The following is a 16686-nucleotide window of genomic DNA, read 5'->3' as shown; positions in this document are numbered from 1 at the left end:
GTGCACTGTTTCTTCTGAAAGACACCACTGATCTCTAATGGGTCAATGGGAAAGCTACAATTGCACACAAGTCTAGATATAAAGAAACAAAACAAAAGCAGAAATACCTGTATAGTAAATGCAACGTTTTTCCAACTAGCTATTTCAAATTCTAAAAGCACTATTTGTCCTTTCCCAAACTCAGCTGTAGGTAGGGGAACAACTGTTTATTGTCTCTTCAATCATTATGCTACTCATTATTTTATGAGCCAATAACCTTGCTTACCAGTGGCAAGAAGTTCTCCTGAACTAACCTTCCTGTTTGCATCCCATCTTATCTAATGAACCTAATTTAATACACTAAATATGCATGCTAGATAGTACTAAAATATTTTTAAGTATTAAAGTCAATACATCTGACATATCTGTGAATCCCTTACATTTTCCAGTTAGTCCTAGAAACTGTTAATAGTATTTGTTTCACAGAATCACAGAATGGTTGAGGTTGGAAGGGATCTCCGCAGGTCATCTGGTCCAACCCTTCCTGCTCAAGCAGGACCACCCAGAGCCATTTGCCCAGGACCATGTCCAGATGGCTTCTGAATATCTCCAAGGATGGAGACTCCATAACCTCCCTGGGCAACCTGTGCCAGTGCTTAGTCACCCTCATAGTAGAAAGTGTTTCACTAGCACCTGGTAAGTTTTCTGCCTGGCAGTTTTCTACAAGGGTCCACATCCTCATTATAAACATTCACAATACAAAGCCTGGAACAGAGAAAACATGACATTTGATCCTTTCGCAAAACCTGGTATTGGCTTTCACATCAACACAAAAATGAGATAAGGATACCAACATTAAGCTCAAGCTTTTGCCAGGCTATTTTTTTCCTGGTTAAAGATCAAGCCAATACTGAGTAAGGTCCAAGTTGCCCAGAAGCCTCATACTGTACAATAGCAAATGCTTGTGTAAAAGCTTCAGAACCTGGGGAAAAATAATATCCCCTGGTGATTTGTGGTTCATTGCTTGCTTTCTATTAGCACTTGATGAATTTTACTTTTCAGGTATTTGTTTCTGAATCCACGTAAGCTTCCCTCATCCATATGATACTGTTGCAGAGTTACGCACTTAACTATATACACTGTGATAAGTAACTCATTTTGTTTGTTCTGAATCAGTTAGCTGTAAGGCTATTCAGTGTCTTTTAGTGTCTGTAATAGAAAAGACAGTAAATAATCATCCCCCATTCACTTACTACATCAAACATGATTCTATTAGACTTACATACGTCCTTTTCCAGTTGTTTCCAGTTTTTAAACCTCAAAGATACCAATGTCTTGATTGTGTTTTGTTGAAGGAAAACAGGCCATAAAATGTTTTCATCAGCCCCAGACAACCATTTAGGGAAAAAAGAGTCCAAATATCCATAGCAAAAATGTAAAGGATACATACTTGGTTTTGCCTCGCAGTTTACCTGTTAAGATACCACCACTACGAGCTTTGTTCGCATTAGAGTATTACAAAATTGAAAAATGTATTTATTATACCACTTCAAAATTAAAAAATATAAAACTTCCTAAAAATGTAGACTAGAATCACTTGCCTCCCAACTGCAGTTAATGAAACAACAAACAGGTTTTTTTTTTTTTTAAATACTACATAGAATAGTCTATGCTTGCATTCTAGAAGAGTTTGCTTCAGAAGAATTTTCAAAATCAACACATGGACTGACTTGTTAAATTTAGTTTACACACTAAAAGGTCTGAGTGTAAACTACAAGCAACAAAAACACAATACTGTTTACTATACACAAACATGCCACACTTACCTGTCACTGATACAATATTTAGCAATCTCCTCATGGTCTGAGGACTGATATCACTGAACCAATCCTCTGTAACCAACAGCTTGGTCAAATCAAAAGACATTTGGCGGGTAATGGTACGTTGCATCTGGCGTCTTCGGTAAGTATCCTGATAATGAGACAAAAAAGCAAGGAATACTGATTAGTATTAAAAACTTTTATGTATTTGAAATACTTCAGTTTTACTTGATTATAAAGTTAGAACCTTTGTGATTATGTGTCTGTGAGGTTGACATAAAATACCATAAAAATATTTACCAGAATTTAATTCTGATTTAGCTGTGTAACAGTTGAACATGATTTTCATGTAAACCAAGAACTGGTAAGAGTTACACATTTTACTTGCATGCCAATTCTGAGAGAGCAAAATAGAGTGACACAGTGAGATATTTTGTAAAAAGGTTACTAATTTCAGCATTGCCATCATCGTTTCCTACTGTCTCTACAAAAAGTTAATGCCATCCATTTACTAATTACATTTTAAAATTAAAGTGAACATCAGGTCCCTTTCCTACAAAACTCCCTAAGCCTCTACCCTATGGCAGCTCAAAAACCTCAGAATCCTCAGACTCTGTGCTGCTTTTCACTACTTCCTAGATACCTTTTATTCAACCACTTTCTGATTTTACATAAAGATGGAAAAACAGAACAGAAAGCAGGAAAGAAAAGTGTGGTAGACGTGTCGCAGTAGAAGTCTAGTACTATAATATTCTAAATTCCTTGATTTGCCTAATTACTGCCCATTGTTGCAGCATCCTGTGATCAAGTGATACCAGGCTTATACACAAAAATCCAAAATATACATACATACATAGATCATAATTACTACCAGCATGCTGTATCATCTCAGCATTCACAGAGAGTTGAATTTAAGTATTTGTGGAAAAGAACACTTCAGTGAGCAAGCAAACTTTTTTCCCTTTGATCGAGCATCAGTTTACTGATTTAAGAATGTACTTTTCTTACATGGACCATTTATGTTAATTTCATAAGAATGGTTTGGTTTAAGTCTTCCAAGTTGACATAATCGAAAATGTGAAAGAAAAAAAAAAGAATAGAAAAGAAAAAAGTATTACCAGTATCTCCATTTAGTAAAACAAACAAACAACTCCTCCCTGCCCCTCCCATCCCCTAACAAACAAACAAAATCTTTCTCACCCGCCTATTGAGAGCAGTTTTACTACCAAGCTTGGTCATGTCTCCAAGACTGTTCTGAGAAACTCTCCTGTCAACTTCTTCATGCAATCCTATGGAAAGGAAAACAAAAGGCAGGCATTTTCTCCATTCACATACATTTGACTGATCTATAAAGTAACACTGATGATCTGCCAATTACTTAAATAGTTTGTTCCAAAAACCAGATTTTTGGAATGCTGGTTTTGTAACTTTCATATCATCCTCCTGCATAACCTTACCTGCATTATCTGTATAAGGAATATCCCCATTGGTTGTCGAAGCTACCATCAGTTTTTTTGCATTACTAAGTCCTCGGCTATTCAGAAAAACAGGCAAATGGACTATGTTTCGCATGTAATCATGTCCATTTATGTTTGAATCACGTAGAACACTGTTGAGATTCTGGTTAATAGCCTTTATAATAATGTGTGGGTCGCTTGCAAAAATAGCAATAAACGGGCCTTTTGAAAACAAGACTCGCACCTGTAAAAAAGTAGACAGTACACCTTGTTAATAATAATTAATAGTAACCATAGGTCATTTGAACATCTGACTCAACATTTTATATTCATTCTGTTCAAGTTATAAACTTGAGAGGACAAGAGATATATACAGATGTCTGTTTCTTCAATAGGAGATAACTAATGTTAGGAACTTATCCACAATTAGAAATAAGCGTACTTGATAAATTCGTGGTAGTAGTTACAGTGGAAGTCATCACCAAGAAGATATTATGCAGTAATGTCCTAGCCCTCACAAATATTTAGCATTTAAGTAGTTTTCATCTAAAGTGCTTCAAAAATATGAAAAACTCTCCAAATATTGTAAGTTTGTTTCAAAAGGATATTAATTTTCAATAGTTTACATCTGATTATTTCAAAACTTTTCACAAGTATTAACATTTACAGTCCTACTGAGATTTAATTTTCAACTTTTAAAACCCGTTGCTCTTAGTATTACAGTTATGCCTATGTACACAAATGTTAAAAGACTACAACACACAGACTCTGCATACATGCCTTCTTTCTATAGAAAATACACAATAACTGTATGTATCTGAACTCATCTATGGAAGAGATCATCCAGATGATCCAGAGATCATCTTTATAAAATGATCCAACTCACAGTATCAAGCATCTGTAAAACTTTGTCCTGTTCACAAGCATCTAATCCATCAATAATTACAACAAGCCTTGTCTGGTTCTGAGTGAAGCTGTCAATGGTTTTTGCCATTTTGGCCATCAGTTCCACTTCACATTTCAAAACCTATAAAAATGAAAAGCAAAGAAGGAAAAGACATCTCTATAATACTTAAAACTCACAAAAATGCATATAATTACTTTTGCAGATTGCTACTTGTCCCAAAAATACTTCAATAAGATTACAAAAATAAACACTTTATAAATACCCAAAGTCCTAAAATGCCACTTTCAAAATTTTAATTTCCTATTTGCACAAAAATGTACAGCAGAACTGCATATTCCACTTTAATGTAACAAACTATCCTTATTTAAATTCCACTACAATGGTATTTAAAAAGAAAGTAATATTTATGCACTGTAAATCAGTATTTCAAGAGTAAACAAAAGAGTATTTGTAGCTTCATTTAATCCTCAAAAATTGCTTTGCATAAAATGCACACTAAAATTTTCTATCTGCCTTCCAGCCAAGCAAATTATGCTATCACTTATTCCTATTCAGGATATGCAATCTGAAGATTTTTTAAAGTTTTTCAACATTAAGTTACACGTTTAACAACCACCCTTAGAAACAAAGGTGGAATTCCCTGCCCTAATTTCAGCAAGTAACAGGTAGACATTAAAATCTGAACTATTCACCACTAGATTCATCTTGAATGTGCACATTATGATGACATAAGTCATATGAATAACTCTCCAGAAATACCCACTTCTCTCCTTTGATTGCAAAGCGTGAACCTAACTCCTAAATGGCTAAAGTTATGCCAGATAAATACCACTCAAAAAACAATTGTCAAGAAACACAGTAGCAAGATACAGATATGGTCTTCTGTGCTCCAAAAATACTTGCACAACATATTGTTATACAATGTATTAGCTGTAAACTATGGAGGTAACTATCATGATGCTAAAGTTTATTTTCAAATAGGAGCATATAGGATATTTGATGACAGCCTGATGGGTACATTTTTATCAGTTTAGATACAACCCAGCGAAACAATAATATTTTGTATCATTTTTCATGAAATATATGAACTGTTTTGGAATGTTCTTTCAGTGCTATCATTCCTTTCTTAGTAAAGAGGTCTTGCAGACAGCCAAATTTAGGCTTGGTTTTTCACCTTTAGAATATTTTAAAAGTTATTCTTTCTAATCTTGTGGTCTAAAGTAAGCTTCTACTAAATACTGATCATTTAGAACAACTGTTTTCCTAGTACCTTCCTCCCAGAAAAATAGAAAGTGAAAACTTAATCCAAACTTAACATTGCTGGTTGAACAGACAGATCTCATACAGTAAGCATAACTACCAGTGGAACAGAAGTGTTCCCTTCAGTAAAAACTCACCAAGGCTCATTCTAATGTTGCAAGACTTGGCCTGATTAAATAAATGTTGCCCCATCTTAAGAAGGCTACAGGTTTAGGGTTTTGTTTCAATTCTTTTAATGGCCAATTCATATAAATGCTTACCTTCATGAACCCCTCGCTTTTCAACTTGTGAAGCTTGGAGGCAGCATTGTGAAGACGTTTTCTTTGAGAATTCAAAACTGAATCCATCACTTGCCACCATGTGCGACAATTCAAGATGAAGGCCAAACCAACAACACAGGTAACTGATATAAGAATAACATTCACTGTCATGTTGGCTGGTTCTACATTAAAAATCGCCAGCAGGGCAATCGCAGAAACAACACAAGACAATATGAACAGGAAAATCACAAAGGATGGGAGACAGCAAGTTTTCTTCCATTTCTTTTTACCTAGGAGACAAGTATTTGCTGTTAAAATGAATGTAAAATGTAATTACAGTTAGTACGAAATCTATTAACTTGCACACTTCTCATAAAACACTAACTTGCACAAAAGGTTATTGCAGTGTTACCATCCAGTCACAAACATGAAAAAAATGGTCTAAATTTGCCAAAATTCTTGGAAATTATGAAGCGGAGATATTCTTTTAGTCTTCAGTTTATTTCCATTGCTTCAAGAAATCCACACTGGATGGAAATGATCTTTATTAAATAGATTTCATATCAGTGGTATCATCCCTTTTGTGGCATCTCTTAGTAAAGTATATTTATGCAAGTAAATCCTAGGAAAACAGTATGGTAACTACTCCATTTTAAACGGAAACATGATAATTACATAATCTAATAGTAATGGTGCCATTGGAGAACTAAATCAAAATTGCAAGCTACAACCTGAGACTATCCTTTCTTTCATGCTAAAACATACACAAAAAAGGGAGGACTGCAGTATGTAAGGTTTGGACAGATCACAAGGGCCTCAGAAGAGAATATAGAACTCCTGACTTCAATTGGATTGATAAGGAAGAGACAAAGAAATACTGCAATTGGAGGTTAGCACAGATAAAGCAGTGATCAAAGAAATAGCTTTTTTCCAAAGTGGCAGCCTCTGCCTTTAGGATCTGTACACATCTAGTGATGTACTCATCTAGAAGATTCACATCTTCTGTACACATTTGTTGATAACAAAGAACAGAACAGAGTGATAATCTGATGCAAAACGATGACAGCTAAAAGTCAATATTTGAACTGGAACAGAAAAATCAAATTTTAAATATGCTATATGGAAAGAATATCCAAGGTTTATACATGGCCCACGTATGATTTTCTAGACCAGGGTATGAGCTGGAAAGGTCTTTCACATTACTGACTTATGTGACAGATAGGATTGTGATGCAAGACAAAGCAACAGAAATGCATAATGACAGGAGTGAGGGGCAAGAAGAGAAGAATAACAGCTCAGTTATAATTACATTCAGTTATAGACATTTTGAAGTAGGGATGTAAGCTTCCTCTAGCTAGAAAGAGATAGCACTGCATTAGAGACTTAGGAATCATCAGCAATGAAATGGCAATTGAATAGGCTTGTCTGCAAGTCTACAGATGTAACAAAAATTAAAGATACAGGAGACTAAAAAGAAACTGATATGGAATTTCTATGAACATCTAGAGACAAGAAACCTATGACCCTAGACCTAACAAACATATGGAGACAAGGAGAAGATGTGCAAGATCACCAAATAGATAAAATTTTTAAAAAATAATCAATTAGATATTAAGGAAGAGCACAGGAAGGCAAGAGAGCCAAGGAATACAAGAGAAATGTAAGATTACTAATGAAAGGGAAAAAGTGATTACTGCAAATAATCACAAGAGCCAGCACTACACTGACATTCTCAAGTCAATTTCGAGACAAATTACAGTACCTTGAAAGCTGTTTCACTGAGGTTAAGGAGAAGAACTGCAGAATGTCTAATATGGAAATAAGGGTGAAAAACTCCACATATCACTTTCATAAAGAACATCAGTGAATTTGACAAAGAACAATGAAAAGCAAATTGTGTTCAGCATGTAGCATGGTTTTTTCCACCCTCTGCAAGACAGGAGAGTCTAAACATTTCCCTTTGTGACAAGAAACAGCATCTAACAGATTCCTCAATTTCTGGTCAGGGTCAAAATGAAATGAGAAGTAATTGACTGAAACTGAACTCAAAGCAGAAATAAGTCCTCTATGAATTGAAAGTTACCCTCAAGAACTCCCTTTCTTCATAATATCATACTCTGTTCAGCACATTTTTTTTCAGAAATCTACAGATGTACAGATGGCATAGAAGAAAAAAAATTTGTTCCATTTGGATCAAGTAGGAATATTTCATTCCATCTTATCAGCACTGATCACAGCAATTTATGGCTTTGGACCAACATGCTCTATACATTTACTATTTCCAAGAATAAGTAGTGGTCACTCATAAAAGCTCTGAATTAAAATCCTATCAACTAAACAGAAACTTCTCTTAGCAATACACAGAAGTATACTTTTCCCTTTATCTGACTCACACACAATGGCTTAATTGCTACGGAAAAATATCATGCTGCATCTAAAAGGATGTAATATAAATACATTTCCATTGACACTTCTGAAAACTATACTTCACAAAAGATATTCCTTTATGATATTAATAAAATGAAGATGAGCTAAGAAAACAGGGCATTCCTCTCTCCAAAAGAATAGAAAGAGTTTCCCCTTCTGTATGAATTTCTGCATGGCTACAACAGTTTCTAAAAACAGCTTATCATGTGAAAAACAGAACCCTGGTAACGGTGCATTGAAATGGAATAATCAAAAATGTCATTCAGGTAATAAGAACCTTGTGTATCTTCTGTCTTGAAAACTCGAAATAGCCTTGTTGCTAAGAAACCAAATTCTCTTTCACATGCATCAGAGAGGGTAGCAATCATCTCAGCCAATGAAGTTTCTCCACCTACACTGGACAGTCTATTGTAGTCCGTAAACAAAAATCTGAAAGAGAAAAAACATGTATTTTGTATACTTCAGAAAGCTTTAAATATTTTCTGGCAACCAAAACAAAAATATTCCTGCGACTCTGCAGTTAAAAGTTTTTTCAAGTGGCACAAAATGTAAAATATTTAAATACTTAATTTTTTTTAAACTCTACATGGAATTTAAGTATTTATTTATTTCTTCTCCTGTTATCAACCTCTTCTTTGCCCCACTTCCTATTCTAAAATTTGATTTCTTAAAAAGATAAAAATGATCACATTGCTAATGGCACCTCACACAGCAGTAAAAACATAAAAATATCTTTATGATGCCAAAACATAATATTGACAAGTGTTTTTAAAACTGCATTCTGAGCTATTTTCAAATGTTTATGGAGGGTTAAAAAAAAAAAAATATAGAAGAGCAAGATCACATAGGAACACCATCAGGTTAAAATACACGTCTCTAAACAATAGGAATAAACAAAACTATAAAACACATGGCACAAATTTTCTTGCTTTCAGGTAAACTAGAAACTTTGAGCAGTCTGATGCTCTACTTACAGGAAAAAAAAAAAACAAAAAGAAAAAAAAAAAAAAAGAGACCTTAACAGAAGTAATCAGTGAAACAAGCATTAATTGTAATATACAGTAAGCTATACCAGAAAACTAAATTCTTATTTTGTCTGTTACAAATTTTTATTAGTATGATAGTCAAACCCCCTAATACTAAAAAGCAGTAACTTTCACCAACTTTTGCACAGAGGTTTTCTTGAAAACACTACTATCTTCTTCACACTGAAAAATTTAACTACATGATCTTCTAGGGCTATTATTTTTCAAACAGGTTATCTCAACAGCTTTTCATAGGAAGATAAACAAGCACATTAAAACGCAGTTTGAAAAGTATCAGAGTGAACCTGAATTATTAATTCAAGAGTAAATAAATGAAATAACTAACCTGACAGGTAAAGCTTTAGTGGTTTGCTCTGGTAATTCTGGTGGGTTCACAAACATGAGTTTGAGAAGCAACTCTAAATATCCAATATGTCTTGCCAACCTTGCACTTAACACCCAGGCCCAATTCCAGCTCTCACCTTCTCTTCGGCCACCAAAGTAAATTACAGCTAAAATATTAAAAATTTTAAAAGTTGTTATGGCTCTATTTTAATCAACATTCAGAACTGAAAGAACCACGAAGTTTGAACAGATAAGGCACAGAGTTGCGTAAAAGGAGCTGAATGAATTTTTAACAGTTATGGCTGTTAAATGAATGAGAGTGGTAAGAGTAACATAATGAAGTTAATATACAAAATTCTCCTTTGATTTCAAGAATGCCCCCACACAAATCACATCCAAAACATAAGGAAAGGGTCTGAAGTGATCCTATTTGCTACAAAAACATTTAGTATTTTTTCTGAATCACAAAGCATGTCTACAAAACAATAATGAATTCCAAAAATAGATAAAACTTTCCCAAACTTCATATAAAATAAGACTTACTAAAGAAAATGTAGAGAACTGCTAATAAGCTGAGTGACACTGCTATTCCAAGCTTTGCATCCACTGTGAAAGCAAGCAACAAACCCAAACCTCCACACAGCAAAAGTGTGAGAAATACAATAAGCCAGGAGAACTGAAACAGAGGTTCAATCTGCTGTCCTGCAAAAGTCTTCATTTCATCTAAAACAAAAAGACAAAGACCAGTTAACATGTTAAATCATTCCAGAACAGAAAGCAAAAAAAGTATTATAATGATCATCTTTGAAAAGAAACACTTTTTCACTACTGTGTAACTTTTCCCCATTATTGATCCAAAAAAAAAGAAAAACAGACAATGATGCTTGAATTCTTCTTCACACATTAGTGCAAAACCCTAAGTTTTCATCCATGCAATGAATTAAACCATTTAAATACGTAATAATTGCACTGTTTGCTGCAGATTTTCTGCTTTTAAAGGCATATTAAAAGCCATGCCATTTCCTATCCTCCTTCAAAATTGTAAAAAGTATTTTATGACAGCAATAAAAATAAATCCAACATATCCGTCAAAAAAACTCCCACCCTAACACCAAAACCCCCATCATTGAAATCTGGACCACATTCCTCAAATAGTCAGATATAACAATACAATGTAAAAGCTTCAGTATTTATTTCTGTTTGTTGATTCATATCTACCAAAACAGGAATTCCTGAAGAAACTTATTTAGGATCTATTGAATAAGAAACATTAAATACACAATCTAGAATAAAAAGATGAATGAGGAACAGGAAGAAAATACTGAAAAAGTGTTTTAAAAATGTAAGAGCTCATCAGCAATAAACATCACCGTCGAAAATGCACATCGTTTTTTGTTTATGACATGGGGCACAAGGTGAACAAAATTAACGCAGAGACCCCATTTTGACTAATATAAAAACTTTTCAAAACATAGGAATCACAGAAAGTAAGAAACATCAAGACTGGTAAAAATATTTTGAATTATACTGAAACATCTCAGAAAAACATCCTGTACATAAGATGCCTATTTGCACTGTGAAAAATATTGACTCTCTGTGTGTTTGCCTTCCTCTGTCATTTCAGAAAGTTCAAAAAGCCGAAAGTAAACAAGGAGATAGGGGAAGAAAACTAGAAACAGAAAATACACTACAGAGAAAAAAATATTAATATCCTGGAATTTGGTCTTAAACTTCAAAAAAATATAAGATGATACATAGGAGGCACAATAAATAAATACTGCAGCAAAAGGTCTGAACCCGATTTGACACACAAACACCCCCAGCAAGGCATATTTCAGCAGCCATACTTTCAGCAGCACCTAAAGGGTAGATTCACTGCTACAGGAAACCCAGAGGACAACAGCCAGCAACACTCAAAGACTGTCTTGACATCGTATAAATGAACAAAGCAACCAATGGATAAACTGACCACACTAAAATTTAAATCCTTTCATTACAGAAGCAGAGACTGGATACATCACATGGAAACAACGGCTGTTGCAAAAACTAGTAACTCCCATGTGATGCTTTTCATAGATAGATTTGAACCTACAGAAAAGGCTAAATTAACCTCTACCTTCCAGTTTCTTGAGCAGAAAAGATTTTCCACTTCCCCACTGTGCATATAAGCCTACACAGATAGGTGGCTGCATGGTTGGTTCACTCAGAATATCAGCCAAAGCACTGCTGTACAGATCGTAACCCAGCATGTCACCGTCAGATTCCGTGGGAGACAAGTGTCCTGTAATACAAATACTGTGTTACAGAACTTTGCTTTAAGAAATCTCTTCAATATTACCATTTTCATACACAAAATCATGACAGGTTCACCTATATTTGTATATATACTCCTCCCATATAATAGCTGTTACTATTGGTACATTCTTGTTCAAAGGAATTTTAAATCATCCACATAAATGTTATGTAATTATCAAAACCATTAGAGCTTACCACAAAAGACTCAAACAAAATCCCAAATCAGAGCAAGTCAAAGAAAATAATTCCTACATAAGCAAGATCTAAGTAAAAACAAAACTATCAACAGAAGTCGCATAGTATCCAATGTCAAAAGTAAAAGGTACATTTGACCTTTGTTAGGCTTTTAAATGGTGAATGGTTTTGCCAACTGATTTTTTTTTAAGGCTCTCCCATTAGTTGCAACATTTAAAAAACTAAACAGTTACCATTTTTCAATACAGAATTGAATAAACTGGATTCTCAATATACAAGTGATTACAAAAAAATATAAAATTAAATAAATAGTTGTACTTACTGGCTCCAAAGATCTGTGTCAAAATACTCTTCTGGTGGCTACAGTCAATATTGTAAGGTGTTTCTCCTGTTTTGTTGGGTCTATAAAGCAATCTACCATCCTTTGGATTTCTTAAGAGTAATTCAGCAAGTTTACGGCTTCTTCCACGAATGGCAATATGAAGTGGAGTATCTCCTTTCTGTAATTAAGTGAAAAACTAGTAATATCTAACATGAATTCCTAAGATTATGAACAGAATATATGCTCCACATCGTTTCAGATGTGGTATTTACTTGAAATACCTCTTAAGGTATTCTCAACAGTATTAACACCTTCAGCAAGCATTTTTTCCCCTTGAAAAAGCATTACAAAAGTTCCAGAAAAGACCTGTGAGAAGGCAGTTCTTATAATGCTAAATCTAAGGCACTATCTTCTTTCCTAAAAAATTAATAACAACATCTTAAGGTTCACGAAAACTGTAGTCTCTATTTAGAAACAAATGTCTACTAGCAAATTCAGAGACTTGTTTGGAACAAGAGATACTGCTTGTTAGAATTATTTCAATGTCTGCTGAGACTTCTCCAAAAAGCTTTCTGGTAAAAGTTTCCTTATTACATCAAATCAACATTATTACTTATTTGCCCTAAATATAATACTAGGAGGTTAAAAAAGTATCAAATAAACGTTCCTGTATTTAAAAGGTTTACAGTCAAAGTAGGTAACGCGTAAGAGGACAGCAATAAACCGTTGTATTTGTCCTTGGCATTGCCTAGTTTAATGTCTATTAATCAAAACCCAAACATCAGCAACAAATAACCACCATTCTCTATGCTCTTTTTCAAGTGTATTAGGAATCAATACTCTTATCTGTGAAATTTTTATTCCTGACCTGGAATTTTTTCTTTTCATATTACTAAAAGTACCCTAATACAAACAAAAAATCAATATATTAATTGTGGGAATTAATTTACGTTTAAGTATTCTGATCTATTTAATTATTAAGCATACAGGAGACTAAGTGTTTAAGTATTATGGTCTATTTAATCATGAAGCATATGGGAAGCTCTCTTTCTGTATTAGCCTTGACAGCTCACTACAAAATTCTGCTGCAAAACTAAAATGATTAAATACACTAAAGTAAACAAATATTCTTTACCTTGTCTACAGCAGAGACCTTAGCTCCTTTATCCAGAAGAAGCTCTACTATTTCAATATTTCTCATCTTGGTTGCTTTTATAAGTGGTGTTTCTCCATCCTAAAAGGGAAAAGTAGGCCTAACAAAAAGATCTTCTCTGTATACTCAAAACCAAGCAAAAACTAGTGATAGCATAACAAATTAAATCCCGAACTTTTAAGGGAATTTTTAAATTAAATATGTTACTGTGCAAGTAACAACACTTCAGCTCATGTTATCAAAAAGTATCACAGACCCCATATTCTAGATAGATTAGAATCACAGAACAAAATACAATTCTGTTAATAACAGTGTCAAACAGAGAAAGACAAGACTCAGATATAATACAAGGTATTTGAAAAGAGACTCACTGAAAAGGTATTTCACTGCTGTACATACTACTTCCTCTATTGTTTTTATTCCTGCACATGCAAGAAACGGTGGGCTGAACTTTCACGCTTAGTAATATCAGAAACTTCTTTCCTCAGTTTCCAGTAGCACCTGCTCTCTACTCCTTATTGCTGGTCATGTCAGTGATGCTGAGGTAAAGTATCCACACTTTCCCTGCTATCGAGTTTTAGTAGTAGGTGATGTTTATCAACAAAGGGGATATTACCATTGCTGAAAATAAATTCCGTGTCTCAGAAGAATTTTTTTTTTTTTTTACAGCATGCAAAGCACCAACACTTCACAAAAACTGAATTTGGTATTATGATTTTAACATCACATAGGAGTTGAGAAAAGAACAGATGTTAAACAAAGCATTCAGTTAAAGTTCTAATCATTACCTTGGTACATGTTTCAGTATCAGGGTTGCACTGCAAGATATCCCTCACCATTGTAGCATTTCCTTTCTCAACTGCCCAATATAAAGCAGTCTTATTATCCTGAAAAAAGGGAGTATTAAATGTTAACAGTACTTTCATTCAGTTGGATTAATTTCAAAAACTGTATATAAAGTACAACCACTATACAGAAAACAGCACATAATACAGAAAATTTTAGCACAGCTCAGGGCAAAGGGAAACACCACCAAATCTAGTTGGCACAGCAGCAGAACTTTGGGGCGGGGGGAACGGAAATCTGGCTAGAGAACACAAATCTATTTTAAAAACCTGTGCAAAATATATTAAGAGCTTTAACAATCCAAGCAGATTCAACCTGCCTTGAAACAGTTTCCAAAACTATATATGAGTATTCAGTTGTAACTCAAATACACAAGTTTTCTAATGAAATAAACCAACTTTTTCCAGAGTGTTGTCTTTTTTACCCCTATTATGTAAGTCACGTTTCTCTGCGGCTTTTTTTTTTTTCTCTCCTATTAGAACATGGAAGTGCTAACTACCTCCAGGCCTTTAAAAAAAAAAATTCCATTTTTGTCTCAATTTTACAGTATAGCCTAATAAAACTGTTGAACTGGTTGGCTGACCTAAAAACAGGCCATGCAAGCTGGAAAGCTGTAAAAGTAGATGGACGTGAAAGTCAACACAAAGTACCAGAATGCAGATCAGCCATATATTGTACCACTGAACCAGGGGGAACAGTTGATAGTTGCAAATCTGCTTGTGTCATCTTTTTTTTTTTTTTTTCCAGCGATGTGTGCTATACCAGGAAGTTTCCATGCCTGTAATCTTTTTGTAGCCTAGTGAATGCACCACGACTCTTTCTGTTTAATGCACACTTGTGTAGAGACATTTAAGAAAAGCCTCTGAACGCACACCTGCTTCTAAGCAGGAATGTCAAAATCCCACTTGCAGCCTTCTCACTTGCTTCTTTCATTTGCAGCTCTTCCTCTCCCACCTGGCTTCATAGCAAACTGAGTTTAAAGCCTTTCTTGACAGTTTAACAAGCCTGGTCACTAAATTTTCTTTCCTCTCTGGTCACTTGGGTTTCATGTGCTCTGTCCTTCAGTCAGGTGGCTTCCAACAGCCTGAGGAAGCTGACTCCTCGCTAGCAACATCAGCTGCACAGCCAGGCACTCGTCTGCCAGATGCTCCCAGCTGGGCCCTTCCCCCTTACCAGAAGGGCTGAGGAGAACACCGCCTGAGCCCCCCCACTGCCCCAACACTTGCTCCCAGGGCCCTGTAGTCATGTTTTATCTGCTCAAGGTCTCCCCTGACTAGTGTCCATATGAATGAATGAGCAGCAAGGAACACGGTTGCTGGAAGGCTGGACAAGACTCAGCAGTCTTTCTGGAACATCACAGATTTGGGCAGGCAGCAAATCTCCCCAGAACAGGTCTGGCTGGCAGACAGGTGCTGCAGTGCCGAACAGCAGCGGAGTTGCTAAATACTAGCGCTCGTCACCGTTTTTTATATACTGCTGGTCATAATCTGAAGAGCACAGCCAGAACCTTCCTCTGATGGTACTCACTTCTGCTGTGTCAACAAGGCCACAAATGTATTTTCAAGATTAATCACTGCAAATGGCTATACAGATATCCTCACACTGCCAAAAGTCACAAGCTTCCCTGCCCCCAAGGAGGTTGGGTCCTCTTGCTGTTTCTGTATTGCCTTGGTCATATCAAGACACTGAAAATCTCCAGATTTTCAGACCCATGTCAGCAAGAAGCTGAGACACACAATTCCAGGTTTGCAATGGCAGGTTAGAGGAAGACATCCAAACACTACTTTTTCCCCAAACTAAAAGCTGCTTGGCTTCTCAAAAAGGCTCTGCAACAATAGCAGGCACTGAATCTTTGCAGCTCTTGGTGACTAGTTAGTTTCATGTTCAAACTCGGCAGAACATATGTGCCTGCAAGCGGAGTGATTTGAATAGCTTCAAGCAAAAGAAAGCAAGTTGAATGTAACAATAAAAAGTACCATGCTGAGTAAGAGAGCTTTCGGTAGAAAACATGGAAATCACTGACAACAACACTGCTTAACACAAGAAAGGAAGTTAGTGAAGGAGACAAGAACCAACCAAGCATAGTGACAGAACTGCACTGACAACAGATATAATCTAAGGTGTATCATTTTTTAATATAGTGTTATTAAATTTAAAATATTAAGTATTAAAATAATAATATTAAGGGATTTTTAAAGTATCTCATTATTTTAAATCTGTTCAGTAGTGCAGATAAAGTGAGTTCAATTTACATCTTTTGCTTTTCAACCATTATACAAATTAACTGAAAAAAATGCTGCTTAAGTCATTACAATTACATATGTCTTGTATCTTAAAATCTGCACAGCAACATGACATATTTTTAATGTTTGATGGGAATCCGAGTTTCCTACAG

The 16686-nt window shown here is 35.1% G+C and overlaps 1 protein-coding gene across 3 annotated transcripts in view; it reads right to left on the bottom strand.

Annotated features, from left to right (window-relative positions):
* Positions 1–16686, bottom strand: part of KIDINS220 (kinase D interacting substrate 220) — a 95966-nt gene that overhangs the window by 49876 nt on the left and 29404 nt on the right. For all 3 annotated transcript variants that reach the window (XM_052809312.1, XM_052809313.1, XM_052809314.1), the window contains exons 10-21: positions 14234–14332; positions 13428–13526; positions 12293–12470; positions 11597–11761; positions 10024–10203; positions 9482–9647; positions 8388–8539; positions 5684–5973; positions 4143–4283; positions 3257–3500; positions 3000–3088; positions 1806–1950 (exon numbers count right to left, since the gene is read on the bottom strand). In XM_052809312.1, the coding sequence (XP_052665272.1) occupies positions 1806–1950; positions 3000–3088; positions 3257–3500; positions 4143–4283; positions 5684–5973; positions 8388–8539; positions 9482–9647; positions 10024–10203; positions 11597–11761; positions 12293–12470; positions 13428–13526; positions 14234–14332 (1948 nt within the window). The remainder of the gene's footprint in view (positions 1–1805; positions 1951–2999; positions 3089–3256; positions 3501–4142; positions 4284–5683; positions 5974–8387; positions 8540–9481; positions 9648–10023; positions 10204–11596; positions 11762–12292; positions 12471–13427; positions 13527–14233; positions 14333–16686) is intronic.

Source organism: Harpia harpyja, chromosome 15 (assembly GCF_026419915.1).
Source record: "Harpia harpyja isolate bHarHar1 chromosome 15, bHarHar1 primary haplotype, whole genome shotgun sequence".
NCBI classification, from domain to species: domain Eukaryota; kingdom Metazoa; phylum Chordata; class Aves; order Accipitriformes; family Accipitridae; genus Harpia; species Harpia harpyja.
This window is presented reverse-complemented; position numbering and strand designations above follow the sequence as displayed.